The sequence below is a fragment of the Phoca vitulina genome, unplaced genomic scaffold (assembly GCF_004348235.1).
Source record: "Phoca vitulina isolate PV1807 unplaced genomic scaffold, GSC_HSeal_1.0 scaffold45, whole genome shotgun sequence".
NCBI classification, from domain to species: domain Eukaryota; kingdom Metazoa; phylum Chordata; class Mammalia; order Carnivora; family Phocidae; genus Phoca; species Phoca vitulina.
Genome location: NW_022589748.1, coordinates 860,698 through 881,108, shown reverse-complemented (window position 1 = coordinate 881,108; position 20,411 = coordinate 860,698). Strand labels below are relative to the sequence as shown.

The following is a 20,411-nucleotide window of genomic DNA, read 5'->3' as shown; positions in this document are numbered from 1 at the left end:
CACCCGTCAGGGAACCAGTGCAAACCCACCCGCGGGGGTTCCGGAAGTTTCCACTGCGGCAGCAGAGTGCGGCCTCGCCCCGCAGCCTTGCGCGTGCCACCACGTTTTGCCTTCTGGGGTGTCCCCGAGTCACCTCTCCCTTGCCCCGGGGGTCTTCTTCCGTGGGGCCCCCCCTTCATTTCCACTCGTGATCTCATGTTCTCACCTTCATTCCCACAGGTGTGCCCTCATCCCCCAGGAGTGTCCCACGTCACCTTTTCTTCGCCAGTACCACCCGGACCCCTAAGGGGGTCCTCAGCCACACTTTCACGTGCCAGTCCTCCCATGCCACCCCGCTGTGTCCTGGCCAAGGATGTTCATTTATTCGGCCCCCAGTCCTGACTGAGGCCGTCAGTGTGTCCGAGTGTGTGTCCGTCCGTCTGTGAATGTCGGTCACCGTTTGTCTGGAGCTGTCACTGCCTGCGACTGTCCGTCTGCGTGTCTGTCTCCGCGGCTTCTGTCCGTCTGTCACTGTGGATGTCTGCTCCGCCGCTGCGGGTCTTTCGGTCGCGTCACCATGTGTCTGTCCGTCTGTCGGCGTCTGTCACTGGAGTCCGTCCGGGCCCCGGGGGTCTCTGGGTCTCGGCTCCGAGGGAGGGAGAGGGAGGGGAGGTGGCAGCCCGGGGAGGCGGGGAGGGGCGGGGGCGGAGACAGTGGGCGGGGGCGGGGGCGGGCGGGGGCGCCGTGCGGCCCGGAGGGGGTGTGTGCGGGGGGCCGGAGGCGGCGGCTGTCAGAGTCGGCTCAGCCTGCGCCGGGGAACATCGGCCGCCTCCAGCTCCCGGCGCGGCCCGGCCCGGCCCGGCTCGGCCGCCTCAGGTGAGTCTCCCGCCCCGGCCGGGACCTTCCCCCGGCCCGCGGCCCATTCCGCGTCCGGGAAAATGTGCGCTCCCGGAGGGATCCGGGCCCCCAAACGGGACGCCCACCGCGCCCCCGGGGCTGCCCAGCGACGCCCCCCGCCGCCCCACACTCATCCTTAACTCTTCCCTCGCCGCCGCATACTTACGGTCGTCCGCGCGGGAGCCGGCACCCCGCAGGGCCGGCCGCCGCCTGTGCTCTCGAATTCCTGTGGGGACCCCCGAACGCCCCTTCCCCCGCCCGCCCCCAAGTGTGGGGCCACTGGAAGACGCCCCCTGCTTGGGGCGGAACCCGAGCTGCGCAGGTTGCTGGCGCCGGGCTGACTCCCCCCCCCCTCCAGATCCCGCAATCCCGGCGCCCCTGCGCAGCGCCCAGCCGAAGCCCCCTCCGAGGCCCAGGGGTCCCCCTCCCACGGGGACTCCGTCTCTATTTTGGGGAAAGGGGAGGCTCAGCGGAAGCCCCGAGTTATAATTAGCGCCACTCGGGTTTCCTAGTTAATCCCCAGCACCACCACCACCACCCCAACCTCAGGGCGGCGGGGGTTGGCCGGGTGAGAGGTGACCGCCGCGGGAGGGGGGAGTTCCGACCCGGGGAATTTTGATCCCTTGGCTGGAGATGCCGGAACCACAGCAGCTGCTGCCCCAAAATAGCGCCCTCGCCCCTGCAGCCGGGGATCTCCGGAGCTCCGAGAACACAGGCGTGCCGGTTCGCCCTTCAGACCCCTCCGCAATGCCCGCGAGCCTCCAGACCCCCGCCCCAAGTTCCCGGCTCCCGGACTCGGGGCGGGGAGCGCCGTCCTTTTCTCGGTCTCTACTGCCCCCCACTGGCGGCAGCGTGCCCCGCAGCATCGGACTGATGGGGGACTCGAGTCCTGGGGGACCCGGGCTGGCGAGCCTGATCTCTGAGGCTAGGCGAGGCGAATGCGCAGCTGACCGGCACCCACGGGTACCAGCGCCCCGTGCCAGACAGTGGACAAGGAGGGGCAGGGTGGGGCAGGGTGTGGAGTAAGCAGGATTTGGGGTACCCCGGGACCTGTAGCTCCCACACCCTTGAATGCCCAACCCACCCCCCCAGGGCCCCCGACCCTGGCCAACTCAGGACAGGCTGCGCCTTCACGCCACCCCAAGCTTCCCCAGCGGCGCCTCCCGTCAGTGAGGGCCCCGCCCCTGCCGGGTGGCCTGTGTGTGGATTGCGGCCTCTAGTGCGGGTGCCCGCACTGCTCTGGCTGGGCCCAACCCAGTCCACCCAGCTAGGGGAAGGAGGTGAGGGTGGTGGGCGCTCTGTGGGGCAGGGGAAGGGATTGCCTGGCAGGCCTCATCTCTGTTCCCTCTGTCCGTCTGTCTGGGTGTTGTGTAGTGTGCCTGATCTCTGTCCCCTCTTGCTTCTCCCTGTCGGCCTGTGTCCTTGTCTGTGCCTGTCTCCCTCCCTCCGTTTCTCTCCTCTCTACCAACCTGCCCCACCTCCTCTGCAGCTCAGTGATAACCCCTGGGCAAGAGTGTTACCTAATCTCCTCCCTCCTGGCAGCCTCAGGCCTTCACCCTCTGCCTTTCTTTCTCCCAGCAGACGCCTGCCTGCCCTGGCAGCCATGAGGCCCCCCTGGTGTCCCCTGCACACGCCCTCCCTGGCTTCCCCAATCCTTCTCCTCCTCCTCTTCCTCCTGGGAGGAGGGGCAGAGGCTGAGGACCCAGAGCTGCTGGTGACGGTGCGTGGGGGCCGGCTGCGGGGCATCCGCCTAATGGCCCCTGGGGGCCCTGTCTCCGCTTTCCTGGGCATCCCCTTCGCAGAGCCACCTGTGGGCCCCCGTCGCTTTCTGCCACCGGAGCCCAAGCGGCCCTGGCCAGGGGTGCTGGACGCCACAGCCTTCCAAAGTGTCTGCTACCAATATGTGGACACCTTGTACCCCGGCTTTGAGGGCACCGAGATGTGGAACCCGAACCGAGAGCTGAGTGAGGACTGCCTCTACCTCAATGTGTGGACACCATACCCCCGGCCTGTGTCCCCCACCCCTGTCCTCGTCTGGATCTACGGGGGTGGCTTCTACAGTGGGGCCTCCTCCCTGGACGTGTATGACGGCCGCTTCCTGGCCCAGGCTGAGGGGACCGTGCTGGTGTCCATGAACTACCGGGTAGGAGCCTTTGGCTTCTTGGCCCTGCCAGGGAGCCGGGAGGCCCCAGGCAACGTGGGTCTACTGGATCAGAGGCTGGCACTGCAGTGGGTGCAGGAGAATGTGGCAACCTTCGGGGGCGACCCAATGTCAGTGACTCTGTTTGGGGAAAGTGCCGGCGCTGCCTCAGTGGGCATGCACCTGCTGTCCCCTCCCAGCCGGGGCCTGTTCCACAGGGCTGTGCTGCAGAGCGGCGCACCCAACGGCCCCTGGGCCACAGTGGGTGTGGGAGAGGCCCGCCGCAGGGCCACACTGCTGGCCCGCCTCGTAGGCTGTCCCCCGGGGGGTGCTGGGGGCAATGACACAGAGCTGGTCGCCTGCCTGAGGACACGGCCAGCTCAGGACCTGGTGGACCACGAGTGGCACGTGCTGCCTCAAGAAAGTGTCTTCCGCTTCTCTTTCGTGCCTGTGGTGGATGGAGACTTCCTCAGTGACACACCCGAGGCCCTCATCAATGCCGGAGACTTCCACGGTCTGCAGGTGACTAGTGGCTAGAAGGGGTGGAGCTGGTTCCTCTAGGCCTGTTCTCCCGCCCGCCCCCACCCCCCACCCCCGGGGACCCAGGCATGAAGGCTCCTCAAGATCCAACTCCCAAAGGCCTGGGCTTCTGGCCCCAGGGCCGCCCCCTCCTCCCTGAGAGCTCAGATCCCAGGGTGGTCAGTGGGGCAGAGAGAAAAGGAAACATGGGTACATTTTCTCTTTCTCTCTGTCCCTTCCCCAACCTCATACTCTCTTCCTCCATGGTTCTGGGGTCTGTAACTATTGATCTCTCTGGCTCTTTGTCCATCTGTTTCTGTCTGCCTGTCTGTCTGTACCCCCCCCATCCCTCCATCCTGTCCCCCCAGGTGCTGGTGGGTGTGGTGAAGGATGAGGGCTCCTATTTTCTGGTTTACGGGGCCCCAGGCTTCAGCAAAGACAACGAATCTCTCATCAGCCGGGCCCAGTTCCTGGCCGGGGTGCGGGTCGGGGTCCCCCAGGCGAGTGACCTAGCTGCCGAGGCTGTGGTCCTGCATTACACAGACTGGCTGCACCCTGAGGACCCGGCACGCCTGAGAGAGGCCATGAGTGATGTCGTGGGCGACCACAACGTCGTGTGCCCCGTGGCCCAGCTGGCTGGGCGACTGGCTGCCCAGGGTGCTCGGGTCTATGCCTACATCTTTGAACACCGCGCGTCTACGCTCTCCTGGCCCCTCTGGATGGGGGTGCCCCATGGCTACGAGATCGAGTTCATCTTTGGGCTCCCTCTGGAACCCTCGCTAAACTATACCGCCGAGGAGAGAACCTTTGCCCAGCGACTGATGAGATACTGGGCCAACTTCGCCCGCACAGGGTCAGCAGTACTGAGGGGAGGAGGGCCTCCAGGAACCAGAGAAGCAAGAGCAGGGGACAGAGAGAGGAAGACAAACAGAGACAGACAGAAAGGGCCGGAGAGGGAGGGAAAAGTTCACAAAAGGAAGGAGACAAAGACGGAGACAGAATGACAAAGGAGACTGGAGAGGAAAACAGGATGGCAGGTCCTGAAGAATCAAGGACCGAGGGGGAGGGAAGCGAAGAGGAGAGAGACAGGGAGACAAAGGAATTACCATAGTACTTAGGAGCTTGAACTGGAGAGAGCTGGATTCTACTGGGCCAGTGGTGATTTTATTAGCTGTGACATGCACACATGCATATGTACTCACACACCAGTTTACCTGTCCGAAGAAGGGGACCATAAATCCGACATCACATGGGTGTTGTCAAAAGCAAAAACAAGATGTTTGTAGAGCTAGGACTGAGCCTGCTTGCATAGTGAGGGCCCATAAATCGTAGGGATGTTTTAAATGGGAGCAACAAAGACAAAGGTGGAGCAGTAAAGCCGAGGGAAAGGCAGAAAGAGGGAGGGCAGGAGGAAGGGGATGGCTCCAGATGATGGGGGATCCGGGAGACCAGAAAGAGGGGTTAAAGAGGTGGTGGGAAGGAGGGAATGTGTTCTCCAGGGAGCCGAAGAGCGCACGGGTCGGAAGCAGCCTTCCTCCTGCTCTCCATCTCCGGTCCACAGTCCCAAGGGCGGGCGGGGCAGGCTTGCCTGAGGCTGAGCCTTCCCTTTCCTTCCGAAGGGACCCCAATGACCCCCGGGACCCCAAAGTCCCGCAGTGGCCACCGTACACGGCGGGAGCGCAGCAGTACGTGAGCCTGAACCTGCGGCCGCTGGAGGTGCGGCGGGGGCTGCGCGCCCAGGCCTGCGCCTTCTGGAACCGCTTCCTACCCAAATTGCTCAGCGCCACCGGTATGCAGGGGCCAGCGGGCAGGGGCTGGGCGGAGGAGGGCAGAAAAGGGGCTCGAAGAGAGAGAGGGGAGTGGGAGCCGGCCGGGTGTAACCCCTCTCTTCTCCCCCCCGCCCCAGCCTCGAAGGCTCCCAGCACCTGCTCAGGCCCCGCCCACGGGGAGGCCGCCCCGAGGCCCAGGCCCGGCCTTCCCCTGCCCCTCCTTCTCCTCCTCTTCCTCCACCTCGCCCGGCTCCTGCGGCTGTGACCACGGCCACTTACCCCTCCGGCCGCAGGGGGCCCCCCTCCTCTAATGAGTGGTCGGACAGTGGGCAAGGGCCCCACTCAGGGATCTCCGACCCAGCGCACCCTCCCTCCTCAAACCGAGAGACTCAAACTGGCCAGGGCTGGGAGGGGGTGGTGACCTATGACCCGTCTCAGGGACCCACACGCCTTTGTTGTTTAAATGGAAATGAAAAAGCCAATTTTCTTTTTTTATAAAATTATTTGGAGCCGGAGCCTGGTGTTGGGGGGAGAGGGAAGGCCGGGAGCTAGATAGCACCCCCTAGTGGGGCTATAACAGTCAACATTTCTGTCTCTTTTCCCCACCAACCCACGGGTCCTCCCTCTTCTGATCCTTTCTGTCCCCCTGTCTAACGGTCATTTTCTCCTCCCCCCACCCCTTCGTTCCCGCCATCCTTCTCCGGCCCCGCCTCCACTCTCGTCTTTCCTCTGGTCTTCCGTCTTCCGCATATTTTTCTGATCCTCTTTCCACCGTCCTGCGTGCCCTCCTGCATTCTTGTATCCTCCTGCACTCACGCCCACCATGTACGTTCCCTGACCTTCCCCTTGTCCTCCTCCAACCCACTTGCCGGGCGCCCTGGCCGCAGACACGCTGGACGAGGCGGAGCGCCAGTGGAAGGCCGAGTTCCACCGCTGGAGCTCCTACATGGTGCACTGGAAGAACCAGTTTGACCATTACAGCAAGCAGGATCGCTGCTCAGACCTGTGACCCAGACGGGACCCCCACGTCTCCCCGCCCTGCTCGCCCCGCCCGGCCCCCTAGCTGTATATACTTATCTAAGGGCTGGGATATAACACGGAGGAGCCCTAGACCGTGCCCACCCCCCTCCCCCCCGACTATCCCCGGAGGCTCCCCGCCCTCTGCATGTCTCGGGCCGAGCCCCTCCCCCGCGGTGCCTTCGCCCCTCTGGGCTGCCAATAAACTGTTACAGCTACAGCAGTGTGCGCGACTAGGGAGCGGGCCTCAAACACCGGGGCTGAGTAGACAGAGGGGCGGGTGCGAGAGCCCTCCCAACTTGCCGATCTCAGTAGCGGGGCGGAGCGTGCCTGTGCCCGCCCCGCCGCCCCGCCTTACGAGGCGGGGCTCGCGCCTGCGCAGTAGCGACGGCAGCCCGGCGGTGCATTGTGGGAGCTTCGCGGGTGGCGCTTTCCCAGCGGCTGCGGCTCGCCCTCCGCGGCTGCCGGAGACCAGCGAGAGAAGGTTCCCCAGAGCCCGCCCGTCGGTTCTGCCTGCGGCTAGCTCAAGACCCGGGGCCGAGAGGAAACGCTGGAGCCGGAGTTCCGTCCGCGCCGCCAGGACGCGTCTGCCCTGCCCCCCGCCGCCCGCCCTGGAGCTGCTGAAGGACGTGCACCTGGGCCTGGCCCCGCCCGGCCGCGGCCCCGCTCGCCTGGCCCTCCTCTCGGGCCACTACCTTTACTATCACTACGGCTGCGACGGCCTGGACGACCGGGGCTGGGGCTGCGGCTACCGCACTCTGCAGACGCTGTGCTCGTGGCCAGAGGGCCGGCCCGCGGGCGTGCCCGGGCTAGCCGCCGTGCAGGCGGCCCTGGAGGACATGGGTGACAAGCCCCCCGGGTTCCGGGGCTCCCGGAGCTGGATCGGTTGTGTAGAAGCCAGTCTGTGCCTCGACCACTTCGGAGGGCCCCAGGGGCGCCTGTGTCACGTACCCCGTGGAGCAGGGCTCCAGGGGGAACTGGAGAGGCTTTACTCCCACTTCGCAGGGGGCGGGGGGCCTGTGATGGTTGGGGGGGATGCAGATGCCCAGTCCAAGGCCTTGCTGGGAGTCTGCCTGGGTCCAGGCACAGAGGCCTATGTTCTGGTATTGGACCCTCACTTCTGGGGTGCTCCGAAAAATCCCAGTGAACTACAGGCAGCTGGGTGGGTAGGATGGAGAGAGGCAGGCACAGCCTTTGACCGCAACTCCTTCTACAACCTGTGCTTGACCAGCTGCAACTCCCAAAAGCAACAACACGCCCTGGACTGAGGCTCGGGCCCCAGAATGGAGACTGTCTCTGGCCCCAAACACACCTAAACCCTTTACTCCAAGGCAAAAGCTGCCTGGGCCTTTGGAGTCAATAAAGTGGTGAGGCTCAGCTAATTATGGCCCCAGCCAATCTTTGGGAGAATGTGGGGAGGTACATGATAATCAATCACTATGGAAGTGCTTTTATTGGCAGTAGGGTTGAACGTACAAAAAAAAAATTCTCAGCTGGATGGGACGAGGCAGTCACAATTATAGACGATACCAGGAGTGAGGAAAAGTAGATGGCTCAAAAGAAGTCCACATCATCTGGAGCATCCAGGTCACGGTATTCCACAATGGCCCGTGGGTCTCCTCGGACCATCCTGTGAGATATGGAAGAGGTAAGATGGGAAGACAGTTGGTCCCTGAAAGGGAGCTTGAAGAGGGCAAGAAAGCTTGGGACGTCTTAGCTCATTCTCACCTGTTCCGAGGCTTCCCAGGATAACCTCCTTGGCCTCGGAAGGCATCATAGTTCCCTCGGCCAGCACCATAGGGGGCATGAGGGTATGGAGGCCCTCCCGTGGGGACTGCAGGGCGGACAGCACCAGCTACACAAGAGATCAGTGTTGAGTTGAAAACCTGTGACCTCAACTATACCTTGGTTAAGCTTCCTTTCTCCCAGCCCTCACAGTCACTAAACCCTTTCAAGCTCCCCCTGTACTTACCTCCATAGCCCAAGATGGGGGGCCGGGGCTGACCATAGGGCATCAGGCCCTGGGGAGTCTGGTGTGGGTAGGGGAGTCCCGGGGTCAGGCCTGGGGGGAGTACAACATGGACAGGAACATGAATTACTGCGGGGGGGGGGGGGGCACGGGGGGGGGAAGAGGACGGGATGGGGAATGAAACTGGCTTTTAGGAATACTGCCTGAGAGTGGGATAGCAAGTTTTCAAAGGATGACGGGATAAGAGAACCAGGAATCCTTGAATAGTCAAGGGAGAGGAAATGTGGCAGACTCTCACGGATCGTATCTTACTCTGGGCAGGGCCAGGTGGCTGAGCTGGCTTGATCTCCGGCAGAGCTGGGCGCTTGGCATCAGTGAGAAAGTTGTTAAAAAATGCCACCTCCTTCTTCACTTCCTCAATCTTCTCTGCATGCTTGTTGAAGATATGTTTGCGTACAAACTCAGGGCCCTGGGTGAAGAAAGAGAGAGTCAGACCAGAGCAAGCAATGTGGAAGGATAATCAACCTCCCCGCCCACCAATTCCAGAGCCAATTCCTCCCCAGGCCGGAGGCGGCTTCCTGGCTCAACCCCCTCGGCCCACAGTTCTAACACACAACTCTCTAACATCCCAGACCTTGAATTTCTTGCCACTGAGAGGGCATAGCCACTTATCCTTGCCCAGTTCCTGGGTGTTAGAGGTGACAAACTTTTCCACTTCCTGCTCAGGGTCTTTGCGACCCATCTTCTGAGCCTCTTCCTCGGAAAGAGATTCCCGTACACTCAGCAGCGGAGTCAGCTTCTCCTCAAATGTCTTCTGCCACTCTAGCACTGTGGTTTGGGAACAGACAGCGGGCTGAAGAAGGGAGCCAGAAGCAAGGAATAAAAAGGAAGGGATAAGGGCACCTGGCTGGCTCAGTCAGAGCATGTGACTCTTGATTTCAGGGTCCTGATTCTGAGCCCTACGTTGGGCATAAAGATTATTTAAAAATAAAATATTTAAAGAAAAAAAGAAAAAGGAGAGGATAACAGGAGAGGGTGGGAAGGCACTGCTACCAGAACAGATCTAACACCAGAGGCAGCTGAGGAGAAAGGGAAACCAAAGGGGAATCGGGAGTGGGGAAGCTGGGAGCCCACCTTCTCCATGACTGATGCGGTTGGGTGGCATGGGCCCCCGAACATGGATGATGCCACAGCGGTTGGGCATTTCATCCTCATTGGGGTACTCGCAAGTGTTGTAATAATCCAGGGAATGCACAATGCGCAAATAGAGAAGGAGTTTGTCCAAAACCTGCGGGAAGTGAAAATGTGTGAGTTCACCATACTCTTCTTGCCCCTTTGCTGCCCCAAGCCAGGACCTTGCCCGCCTGCCCTTGCTGGCACCTTGATCAGTTTTTCATCCCGCTCCACGTTGATCTCTGCAGGGTTCCCTTCCTTAGGGGGCTCCTCGGGGGGAGCGCCCCCACTGCTCCCCAGCAGCTCCTCCTCCTCCGCACTCACTTCCTCAATCAGATAGTCAGTGATATTCTTCAAGATTGGATTCTGGGAGGGCAGACTCTGGTAGGCAGGAAAAAGAAGGGCAAGTGAGATGACAAGAGAAAACCCTGAGGTAGGTAGTCCCGGAAGCTCCTCATATGAAGCAGAAGGAATCCAGGGTTCACTTGGCCTGTTACCACTGCTTCACTATTGGTCTTTTTCTTATTCTATCCTAGCCAATACATCATCACTAATGCCAGTCTATTCTACTGGAAAAGCTGGAGTGTTGCCCAGATAGAGAGAATAGGAACAAGGGCTCAGTGCTACAGACAAGACCAGAGGTGCCCACAGCAGACAACATGGTATCGGCTGCTTTTGGAAAAGTTCCACGGGGAGTCACTGACTGTTGGCAGAGGAGGTGTCCCAGGCTCAGAGGCCCAGAGCTGGGTCCTGTCATCCAGCGTATGGATCAGCTTGGCGGCCAGCTTGATGTCGTTGCGCACTATCTGCTTGTGCTGGGTAATGCCATTGATGTTGCGGACTCGGCGGGTCAGGTCTCTGTTCACACCAGGGCTCAGCTCACACTCCCGGAGCTAGAGGGAATGAACACAAAGCTCACCAACACTTGCCCAAGAAGCAGCAGCTCCAGGGACTGGCCCTATTGACAGAACCAGCAATTGGACCGTGAGCTCCCCGAGAACAGGGACCAGGAGGGTCTTATTCATGGACACCAGTATATACTTAATGTGAGCAGACTGGATGGATGGATAGGGGGCAGAACGAGTGAATCAAAAGAACAAAGGAATCAGAGGTTGTGTGCAGCACAGAGAGCCCACTCCCAGCACTTACCCGGATATTCTGCAGGTTCCAACAGATCTCTTTGATGTTAACGCTGCGGTCAAAGGTCACCCAGCCTCGACGGAAAAACCTACAGAAGAAAAGATCAGCATAACCCTGGGGTGGAAGGGATACCGGCCATTTGCCTCCCCCTGTACCCTATCTCCAGGGTTTCCAGGGTCACTCTTCTCTCCATTCCTCACCTCCTCTCAGGCTGGGGCTCTGACAGTGCCACACGCATGAAGCCTGGGTATCTTTTACAAAGCTGGAAAAACAGGAACAGAAACCCCATTGAGCGATTCGACGTTTCACTTCTTCCTCCAATCCCCATGTCCTCAGAACCCTAGGAATTGCCTTTGAATCTTTACTCAAGTAAGGAAAAACCAATAAAGGGCTTAAGAATAAGAGCACTTAAAAGCAAATGGTGCGATTGGAGCCAGCCCACAAAAGGCATGGGCCCATGGGAAGGGGTCTCCCTGTTAGAGAAAGAGGGGTATATGTTAGAAGCAGAGTCACATTATCCTCTCCCGCCTCACCAGCTCCCCCTCCCTGCCACCAAAGATGGAGCCTGGGTGCCATTCCTGCCCCCAATACTTTTCCCCACTCACAGAAATGATCTCTGCCCGCGAGATGTTGGGTGCGATGTTGCGCATGAAGAGGGAGCAAGTCTTATGGAGGGGCCGAGGTTTACATTCCAACCCAGGAGTGTCCTTAGGCTTCTCCCTTTCTTCTTCTTTGGGCTTCTCCTTTTCCTTGAGTGCCTCTTCTTTGCAGAAAGTGGTGGGAGTCGGTGATTTTTTATTGTTGATTTTGGAAGGGAAGACAGAAAGCAGTCACACTCCCACCTCCCCACCCTCATCTCCCAAAAGGCCCACCCTTAACAATTTCACCCACTCCCACCTCCCCTACCCCTATTCAGTAGGAAGAGAATGGACTAGAAGCAGAAAATAAAACCTACCAGCCTCCTCCTTCTCTTCCTCAGCTTGGCCACTCTCCGACTCCGACTCTGACTCGGACACACTGCCTTCATCAAAGCTGTCGTCGCCACTGTGCTTTCTATTCCGCTTCTTGCTACTCTGTGAGAGCCACAGCAAGAGGAAGGGAGTCGGCTAACCAGGCCGCTGGACCGGACACTGATCCCCTGGCAAGAGATACCCTACCTTTTTGGCATCTTTCTCAGAGTCGTCTTTCTTCTCTTCCTTGTCCCCATCACCCTCAGACTTCTTAGTTTTGTCATCGTTAGAACTGTCGTTTTCAGCCTGCAGGCAGAGACAATCCCCAGCACATCCATCTCCCCTTCAACCTTTATCAGAGGGCCTGGCCCTCCCTAGCCCTCCACCTCTCCTGGACCCAGCACACAACCCTCCAGCCCCGCCCCGACCACTGAAGCTGCTCCATCCTCCTCCCCAGGGGCTCATGGGCAGCAGCCAGCGGGCAGCACCCAGCGAGCCCAGCACTCTGACCTGTTTGCCATCTTCTTTCTTGTCGTCCTTATCATTGGCCTTGCGCTCTCCATCCCCCAGGCCTGGTCCAGCCCGGCCCTCGTCTTTCTTGCTGGGCTCCCCAGGCTTTCCGGCCTGCTCCTCCTCCTCCTCCTGCTCCAGGATGCGCAGATCGTTCTCTGTCCCTCCTTCCATCTTAATCACAGCTACCAACAGACAGGGCAGAGGTCACAATGGCCCTGGCCTTCAGCCTCTGGATGATCAACTGATATCTATTTCCCAATCAAGACCTTGGTCACCAGACACCCTCTTCCCCTCCCAATCCACACACCTGCATCCAGCATCTTGACAATGGCATCAGCTTTGTCTATGTCCAGGAGAAGATTATCAAACCAGCCACTCTCCATGAGGGACAGGAATACCCTCAGTCGGTTTTGCAGGGCCCCCCGGGCCTCCTGCCGCCGCTTCCCCACCTCATCTGGGTGGTACTTAGACCGAAACCTGGGAAGGAAGTGGGGAAGGGAAGAGACAAAATAGTCACTGGACGCCAGGACCGGGACATGGGGAGGGGCCCAGGCAAGTCCTCTCACACCCACAATAAACCACGAAAGCAGAAAGACTGGGGAGAGGGGTGCACCAGAACCACCCAATACCCCCAAAAGGAACCAGAGATTATGCTCTGAGAAGATTTGGGGGAGAGCCAGGAACTAAGAGCTCTGGATTTGGGAAAAGCAATGACTACAGGGGGAGGCCAGGGTTAGAGAGGCAGAATGATGGCCCTGAGTCTCTGGGAAACACTAACTTAAAAAAGTGTAGTTTCCCAAAGCTTCCAAGAGGAAGGCTAAGGAAATAGTAGGCCCCAAAGAACCTCCCTCTCCTTGCCAACCCCAAACTAGAGTCATTAAAAGGACTGTTCCCACCAACTCCCTCCATCCCTAGGTGGAAGACAGAGGGAAACCTGAAATGCACCAGATAGGAAAAGCCAAAAAAGGCAGAAAAGCTTTCTCCCCCCTTGGGAAGAAAAGCAGATGGTGGAGGGACAGGGAAAGACCAAAGGGAGAAACTGAAGTGCCCTTATAACCTCAGGTACTGCCCACAGGGAAAAAGAAAGAGAGAGGAGAGGGGGTGGAGGATTAGGGTGGGGTGGAGCATGGAAAGGAAACATTTAAAATAGGACCTTGGGAGGAGGGGGTGCAGAACAGAAGAAATGAGGAGTATGAGAAAAAGCAGAAAGGGAAAGTGAGAAAGTCCCAGAAATCGAAAACAAAGGGAAAAACTAAAGACCAGAGAAACTGAAAAAAAACACAGGAAACAAGTGGTTAGGCAAGGAGCAAGGACAGGGACCGAGAAAGAATGAGAAGTACATGAGAGAATGAGACCAAGACACGGATAAAGAAGGAGGGGACAGCAACAGACAAAACAGAACCACAAGTTGAGCGTGAGAGGAAAGGAAAGCCGCAGGCATCACCTCCAGGATCTTTACCTTGGCCGCTTGGTCAAACAGAGCTCAAGATTTAACTAGCCGCGCCCAGGGCCCATGCTGGCAGGTGGGCCACCGGCTGGCTCCTGGCTGGGGCGTCCCGGCCCAGATGCCCCACCCCCGCGGGACTCCGCGGTGGGGGCCCTGACTGACTAGCTGCCTGAGCAATCACATTCAGCTAAACCGCTGCATTGTGCACAGCAGTGCCCTGCCTGTCTGCCTGGCCGGGGCAGCGCAGCTCAGCCCAGGGGGCTCATGTATGGGCTGGGTATGGTGGGGGTGGAGGTGGGTTTGCTCCGAGCTCCGTCGATGAGCGGGTGTAGTTCCCAGTTCTGGCTCTTTTCAAGGAGGAGGAGCAGAAAGAGGATGAGGAGGAGGAGGAGCAGGAAGGGGGGAAAAGATGGTTGATTAAAATTAAAACATCCACAAAAGGAAAAAAATTAAAATTCTTTTTCTGTCAAACGACCCTGAGATCTTTGCTTTTTCTTGTCTGGATTCACTCGTTGCTTTTGGGAGAACACCACAGCCACACAGGGTCCCGGCGATCAGGGATGACAATGACCCAATACCAGCAAGTGGGAAGCAGTCTGTCTGCTGCCCCAAGGGAACAGGTGGCTCTGGCCAGCTGCCTGGAGGTGTCCCACTCACTGAGGACAGAGGGGAAGCGAGGTGGGGTGGGAGGCTGTGGCAGACGCTGAAGTGAGGAGGAGAACCCATCAGCCAATGCTGTTGTGTTTCCCATCCCCCACCCCCAGGAAGTTCCGGATTGGGGAAAATGGGAAGAGGACAGGGCTGCAGGCTCCACTGGCGGGGCCAGGGGAAACATGCTAGGGAACAGAGAGCAGGAAAACAGGGGCACTCACCACTCCTCATCTTTATGAGCCAAAAAGAAATCTTGCATCTGCTGCCTTCGAAAATCCAGCTTGTAGTCATTATAGCGCTTTACAGCCTCTGTCTCATCCACAGAGTCATCCAATGACAGGAGAAACTCCTTGAAGGTTTTCATCACCGGTGGTGGCACACCCAAGTCAATCTCTGCGATGCTGCCCAGCCTGGGGGGGGGCCCGGTCAGGAAGTCTTGGTTGTGGGGGGAAGAGGGTGGGGGGGATGGGGGGGCCAAGGTAGCCAGCTGCCCCCTTCCTTTGCCCACCGTGGACACCACCCCAGGCGCCAACGGCTACCCCCCCCCAGGCACGCCTCTCTGTACCTAACCCACTTCCTGACTCCAGCCACGGTCTTTGGCAACCCCAGTCCATCCCCCAAACCTAACATCTCCCTTTTCCCAAGAACCCCAGAACCCCAGGTCTTTACCTGGCCTGGATAGGCAGAACATGGTGCTGCATGATGTGGACGTCTGGGTGGCCCCAGGGCTGAGGGGGGCCATAAGTAGGGCCCCCACCCCCCCCAGCATAGGGCATCTCATAGCCACTGTGGTATGGGTCAGAGCTGTGCTCATCCCTGAGGGTGGGGGACACAAAAGTCAGACAGAGAAGGGAATCATGTCTCCAGAGCACGAAGGAGGATGGGACAGAGGAAGGGGCATATGGAATGTGGTCTCTCACCCAAGGGTTTAAGGGGATAAAAAAAGATGGGTTTATAACAAGTCTGAGAAAAGGAAATGACAAAGTCCTCAGCGAAAATGAAGAACACAGCCGAGGCCAGGTGGAATTGAGGCTAAGGAGAGAAGCCAGAGAAACTGTTGCCACCTCACCAGTCTCGCCTCATGCGCTTCTGTGGGGGGCTGAGCTCGTGGCGGGGAGGAGAGAAGCGCTCTCGCCGATTCCGGTCATAGTCCCGATATTCACCCCGACTGCGGCGCTCCCGGCCCCGGTCCCACTCTCTGGCGATAAGAATGAGTAACAGTAATGGGACACAGCCGGGCATGCTCCTAGACAGGCCCTTCCTATCCTGAGACACCAGACTAAAAGCCCACAATTATAAAATTATTCTCTAAACAGAAAAACACTTTGCCTACTGCCATCACGTCAGCCATCACGCTCAAGCAGATGGCTCTCCAACTGTTCCTCCAGACCAGCATTAACAATCCCTGACTAGACGGCCATGGCCACCTCAAATTTGACGTGTCAGAACTGAGCTGTTATTTCTACCACTTCAAGGCCATGCTTGCTTCCCTCCTCCTGTTTCCCTGAGAGCGGGGATATCAACCATCACAAGGTATCCAACTTATCAAGTGTCACCCTCACTGCTCACTCAAGCTACTGGCTTGCTAATCCTCTGCCTCAGAGCCTATCAAAGCTGTCCTCTTCCTTGCCCCTGTCCGTGTGCCCTGACCCTGATCATTTCCCCTGTAACTGCAGCATCCGATGTACCGATCTCTGGTCCCTCCCACTTCTCTCCTGTCAAAGTCATCTTTCTCAAACACAAATGCAATCATACCATGCCCTTCCTTACTAAGTGCCAGTACACAACACCGTTCAAAACCTTGGTTCCTGCTGTCGTTCCAGTCTCCACCAGTTACCAGCCACCTCCAACCCAACCTTAACCAAGTAACAACATCCTTTGCTCTAGCCCAGTGGTTTTCAAACTTTTGGTCTTGGAACCGCCACCCCCACCTCACAATATAAAATTACTGCAGGGTGCCTGGGTGGCTCAGTCAGTTAAGCATCTGCCTTCAGCTCAGGTCATAATCCCAGGGAGCTGGGATCTGGCTCCCTGTTCAGTGGGGAGTCTGCTTCTCCCTCTGTGTCCCACCCCCCCTCCCTGCTCATTCGCAAACACGCAAGTGTGTACCCTCTCTCTCTCAAATAAATAAAATCTTTAAAATAAGTAAATTTTTTAAAAAATAAATAAAATTATGGCAGATTAAAGACTTTTTGCTTATGTGGATGACATACATACTATACTCAAAACAGAAACAATATCTATTAATTTTGAAGTTATACATCAACATAAATTGCATTTTTATGAAAAATAGCTATTTTTGGGCACCTGGGTGGCTTAGTTGGCTCAGCGACTGCCTTTGGCTCAGGTCATGATCCTGGAGTCCCAAGATCGAGTCCCCGCATCAGGCTCCCTGCTCAGCAGGGAGTCTGCTTCTCCCTCTGACCCTCCCCCCTCTCATTCTCTCTCTCAAATAAATAAATAAAATCTTTTAAAAAAATAGCTATTTTCAAAAACAATCTTTTTTAATGAGAAAAGTGCCATTGGGGTGCCTGGGTGGCTCAGTCAGTTAAGTTTCTGCTTTCGGTTCAGGTCGTGATCTCAGGGTCCTGGGATCAAGCCCCACATCAGGCTCCCTGCTCAGCGGGGAAACCTGCTTCTCCCTCTGCCTGCCATTCCCCCTGCTTGTGCGCATGCTCTCTCTCTGACAAATAAATAAAATCTTAAAAAAAACAAAAGTGCCTTTGTTTTTGCATGTAACGAATCTTTTTTTTTTAAGATTTTTTTTTTTTTTTTGACAGAGAGAGACACAGCGAGAGAGGGAACACAAGCAAGGGGAGTGGGAGAGGGAGAAGCAGGCCTCCCGTGGAGCAGGGAGCCCGATGTGGGGCTCGATCCCAGGACCCTGGGATCATGACCCGAGCCGAAGGCAGACGCTTAACAACTGAGCCACCCAGGTGCCCCTAACAAATCTTTTCAAGGCCAGGCTAATCCAGACAGCTAGAGTCTCATATTTATTTATTTTATTTTATTTTATTTTATTTTATTTTATTTTTTTTATTTATTTAATGAGAGGGAGAGAGAGAGGGAGAAAGCATACGCTAGGCGGGGGGGGGGCGAGGAGGGGGGGACGAGCAGAGGGAGAGGGAGAAGCAGACTCCCAACTGAGCAGGGAGCCTGGCAGGGCCAGATCCCAGCACCCTGGGATCATGACCTGAGATGAAGACAGACACTTAACTGACTGAGCCACCCAGGCACCGCCTCATATTTACTGCTACATTCAATCTGTTGTGTATATTGTTTGGTTGAAAAATATGAAGAAAATCTAGCCTCATAGATACGTAGCTGGAAAAGGAAATACTTTAATAAATAGTCTTTTCAGGTAACTGAGGATATTATTTGATACTACCCAAAACTTGACGAGAGAGTTTCTTAAAGGCAAGTTGCAGCATTGAATCTGAAACCATATCAATAAACATTTTATACTCTGCTACATTTAAATCCATTGTTCTACCTTGCTCTTTGAGTGGATCTTGACATATCTTATTATACAATATCAAAATATCACATTCATTAGCATCACTACCTATCTCGTCAGAGAAGTCTTAAATGGGAAACTGTCAAACTCACACTAGTAGTACAAGTTTTCCAAAATTTTAGTTTTCACTGGAAAGTTCCACTTCCTCACTACCAACAAAGCTAACAACTTTCCTTGTAATAGAGTCTTAGTCTGTTTTCAAGAAAATATCAAATACCCAAGTAGGATTAACTACGGTTTGACGATCTTTCATTCAGGTAAAAATGGCATCCCACCAAAAAAAAAAAAAACCTGTTAGCTCAACTCAAAACTCAATCCCACACTCTTCTTTAAGATAACCACCGTACTCCTATATGCAATATAAGTGCTTTATGCATACTTCCCACTCGTCATGCGTATTACAAAGATGTATAGACAAGAATCCGACTTAATAAAATTTTAAAAATTTTGCTGCTTCATTAAGGACGTTAAGTGAAATTGGCTTTTTTTTTTTTTAACTACTTGGTGCCACTGCCTTGATTTGCACTAAGACACCAGCAGTTTTCCCACCAATGCTATAGCACCAACAATGCAAACATCAATACAGTGAAAAGGACAATCCTACCTTAAAGTTGCTATAAAAATACTAACACCACAGATCCCTAGACCCCTAGGGTGTGTGGACCACATTTTGAGAACCGCTACTTTATTATTGTTTTTTTAGAGGGGAGGGGCAGCGGGAGAGGGAGAGAGAATCTTAAGCAGGCTCCATGCCCAGCAAGGAGCCCAGCGCAGGACCGATCTCGACACCGTGAGATCGTGACCTGAGCCAAAATCAATAGTCTGACGCTTAACCAACTGAGCCACCAAGGCACCCTGAGAACCACCACTTAAAAAACAAAAAAACAAAAAAAACTAGAATATGGGCTCTTTTCTGCACACAATTTTATGTCCCCAAGTCCAAACTGTTGACTCCACCTGTGCGTGAGGAATTCCCATTCATCTTTCCAAGTCCTGCTATGTGTCACTTTCCTGTGCTCTTCTCCAACATTATCACCTCCACCACTACTACCCTACCTTAGATCTGCTCCTTCAACACTTTACCATCTTTATGATGATTTCTCATATATACTCAACTGCAGCACACCCAAGGCCATTTTGCCCTCCACTCCAAGCCCCAGACTATAAATTACTTAATCACAGTAACTACTTCTTACCCATTTCCAGAATTCAGAACACCTTTGATTTTCTTCTTTCTTACAAAACACTAGGGGAAAAAAGCACCATATGGTCTCCCCACTGAAGAAATACACGGACTACAGACTGAAGGCTTTACTAAGCTCATTTTTCAAAATAACACTGAATGAATAAATACTACTACAGTAAGTCACCTCAAACTCCCCACCCCGTAATGTTTTGTGATGTCCTTTAGATTTTAAAAAATCGTTTCTCTTGATTAGTTTATTGGAAACGACGTCATATTTCTCTGAATGGAAACACCTTAATGATATTTAACTCAAGGACATCCCAAAAAGCTAATGACTAGCTGAGTCAAACCTCATCAATTAACCTAACCCTCGCTGTGCAAAGAACTCTTTCTGATTTTAGGGAAGACAAGAAATTTAACCATATTCTCCCAGGGAACAGGTCTGGTCTGACAAGCTCTCCAGTCGAGTCAATTCTAAAACATTACTTTCTTTGAATCAACCTTTTTCAGAAGTAACTTACAAACAATAAAACTCATGCATCTTAAAGTACATGCATAAATATTGCTTCTTCCTACTCAAAACTCTCTTAGGTCTATTGCTTTGACGATGTGGACATTTCAAAAATGGAGCCACAGCGAAAAAATCTCTGGCCAACAGCGAATAGGTTGCCCGACCAGAAACGGTCAAGTATAAGCGACTTCCTGTGGTTCACCCTATAAAACTAATAAAGGCAATGCAATGAGGGCGGAGTGCCACAGAATGAGGCAGGGGGACAAAACTGAGGAAAAGAAGTCTTACCGGTCATTCCAATCGTCCCCTCGACGCCTTTCATCTCTTTCCCGGGAACGGTCATAGTCGCTGCGCTCCCTTCTGAACTTGTCCCTGCGCCTTCGGTCATACTCGTCATCGCTGTCACCCATGGCGCGGTCTGAGGGAGCCTGGAACCCGGACAGGGGCGGTCAGGGTGCAGAACAATGACGAGGAGAGGAAAGGCTCCAGAGCTGCTTCGGAGCAGCACGCCCGCCTCCCTCCGCAAAGGCCAGCCTTCCGCTGTCCCCGCCATCCTAAGCCCTCTCCCCGCGCAGGTGGCCGGCTCCGACACTCTACGCGCCCCCGCGGGTCTCCCTGCCCACGCCCACCGGCCGCCCGAACCCGCTCCCGCCCGCCGCAGCCCCGGCTCTCCAGGCCCCGCCCCTCCCCCACCTGGGAGCGGTCGCGGCCGTTAGCCTCGCGCTCCGGCGGGCTAGTTTTCCGGGAGACCTGGGCCCGCCTCTTGCTTCGGGCGCGCGACGAGGACGGCGCGGACGATGAGAGGGAGACTCAGGGCTCTCAGCGAGGGGGCCAAGGAAACGAAGAGAAAGTGGAACAGCCGGGGATGGGCGGTCGGCGCGCGCCGCTCGCGCTGCGCCTGCGTCACCGACGGAACGGGGCCCCGACCGCAAAGTACTCCCCCGCGGCCTGAGCTGGAACTTAAAAGCACAGAGCGAGAGGCTGGGAGCCCCCGGGGATGATGGGAAGGGGCGGGGACCCGGAAGTCTCGCGC

General features: G+C 56.2%; 3 protein-coding genes across 7 annotated transcripts; 2 read left to right on the top strand and 1 right to left on the bottom strand.

Annotated features, from left to right (window-relative positions):
* The first annotated feature begins 759 nt into the window (after window positions 1–759).
* Window positions 760–6,603, top strand: ACHE (acetylcholinesterase (Cartwright blood group)). Of its 2 annotated transcripts, none has more exons than XM_032430798.1 (5): window positions 760–855; window positions 2,458–3,538; window positions 3,904–4,388; window positions 5,155–5,324; window positions 6,192–6,603. In XM_032430798.1, the coding sequence occupies exons 2-5, from the start codon at window positions 2,480–2,482 to the stop codon at window positions 6,311–6,313; spliced, it is 1,836 nt and encodes a 611-aa protein (XP_032286689.1). In that variant the 5' UTR covers window positions 760–855; window positions 2,458–2,479; the 3' UTR covers window positions 6,314–6,603. The 2 variants fall into 2 exon arrangements, with proteins under 2 accessions (XP_032286689.1, XP_032286690.1); XM_032430799.1 differs by having other exon boundaries at window positions 2,455–3,538.
* Window positions 6,604–6,718: 115 nt separating this feature from the next.
* UFSP1 (UFM1 specific peptidase 1 (inactive)) lies at window positions 6,719–7,692 on the top strand. The gene has a single exon (XM_032431059.1). It carries the CDS (start codon window positions 7,161–7,163, stop codon window positions 7,587–7,589), a length of 429 nt encoding a protein of 142 aa, XP_032286950.1. The 5' UTR covers window positions 6,719–7,160; the 3' UTR covers window positions 7,590–7,692.
* Window positions 7,693–7,755: 63 nt separating this feature from the next.
* Window positions 7,756–20,362, bottom strand: SRRT (serrate, RNA effector molecule). Of its 4 annotated transcripts, none has more exons than XM_032431055.1 (20): window positions 20,072–20,362; window positions 19,667–19,806; window positions 15,234–15,362; window positions 14,834–14,980; window positions 14,386–14,574; window positions 12,374–12,543; window positions 12,064–12,248; window positions 11,761–11,859; window positions 11,559–11,676; window positions 11,209–11,366; window positions 10,804–10,865; window positions 10,613–10,691; window positions 10,168–10,356; window positions 9,671–9,844; window positions 9,425–9,578; window positions 8,925–9,118; window positions 8,603–8,759; window positions 8,294–8,395; window positions 8,050–8,176; window positions 7,756–7,951 (listed from the first exon to the last, which is right to left on the bottom strand). In XM_032431055.1, the coding sequence occupies exons 2-20, from the start codon at window positions 19,786–19,788 to the stop codon at window positions 7,876–7,878; spliced, it is 2,631 nt and encodes an 876-aa protein (XP_032286946.1). In that variant the 5' UTR covers window positions 19,789–19,806; window positions 20,072–20,362; the 3' UTR covers window positions 7,756–7,875. The 4 variants fall into 4 exon arrangements, with proteins under 4 accessions (XP_032286946.1, XP_032286948.1, XP_032286949.1 ...); XM_032431057.1 differs by having other exon boundaries at window positions 8,294–8,383; XM_032431058.1 differs by having other exon boundaries at window positions 8,294–8,383; window positions 11,209–11,363.
* Between the last annotated feature and the right edge of the window lie 49 nt (window positions 20,363–20,411).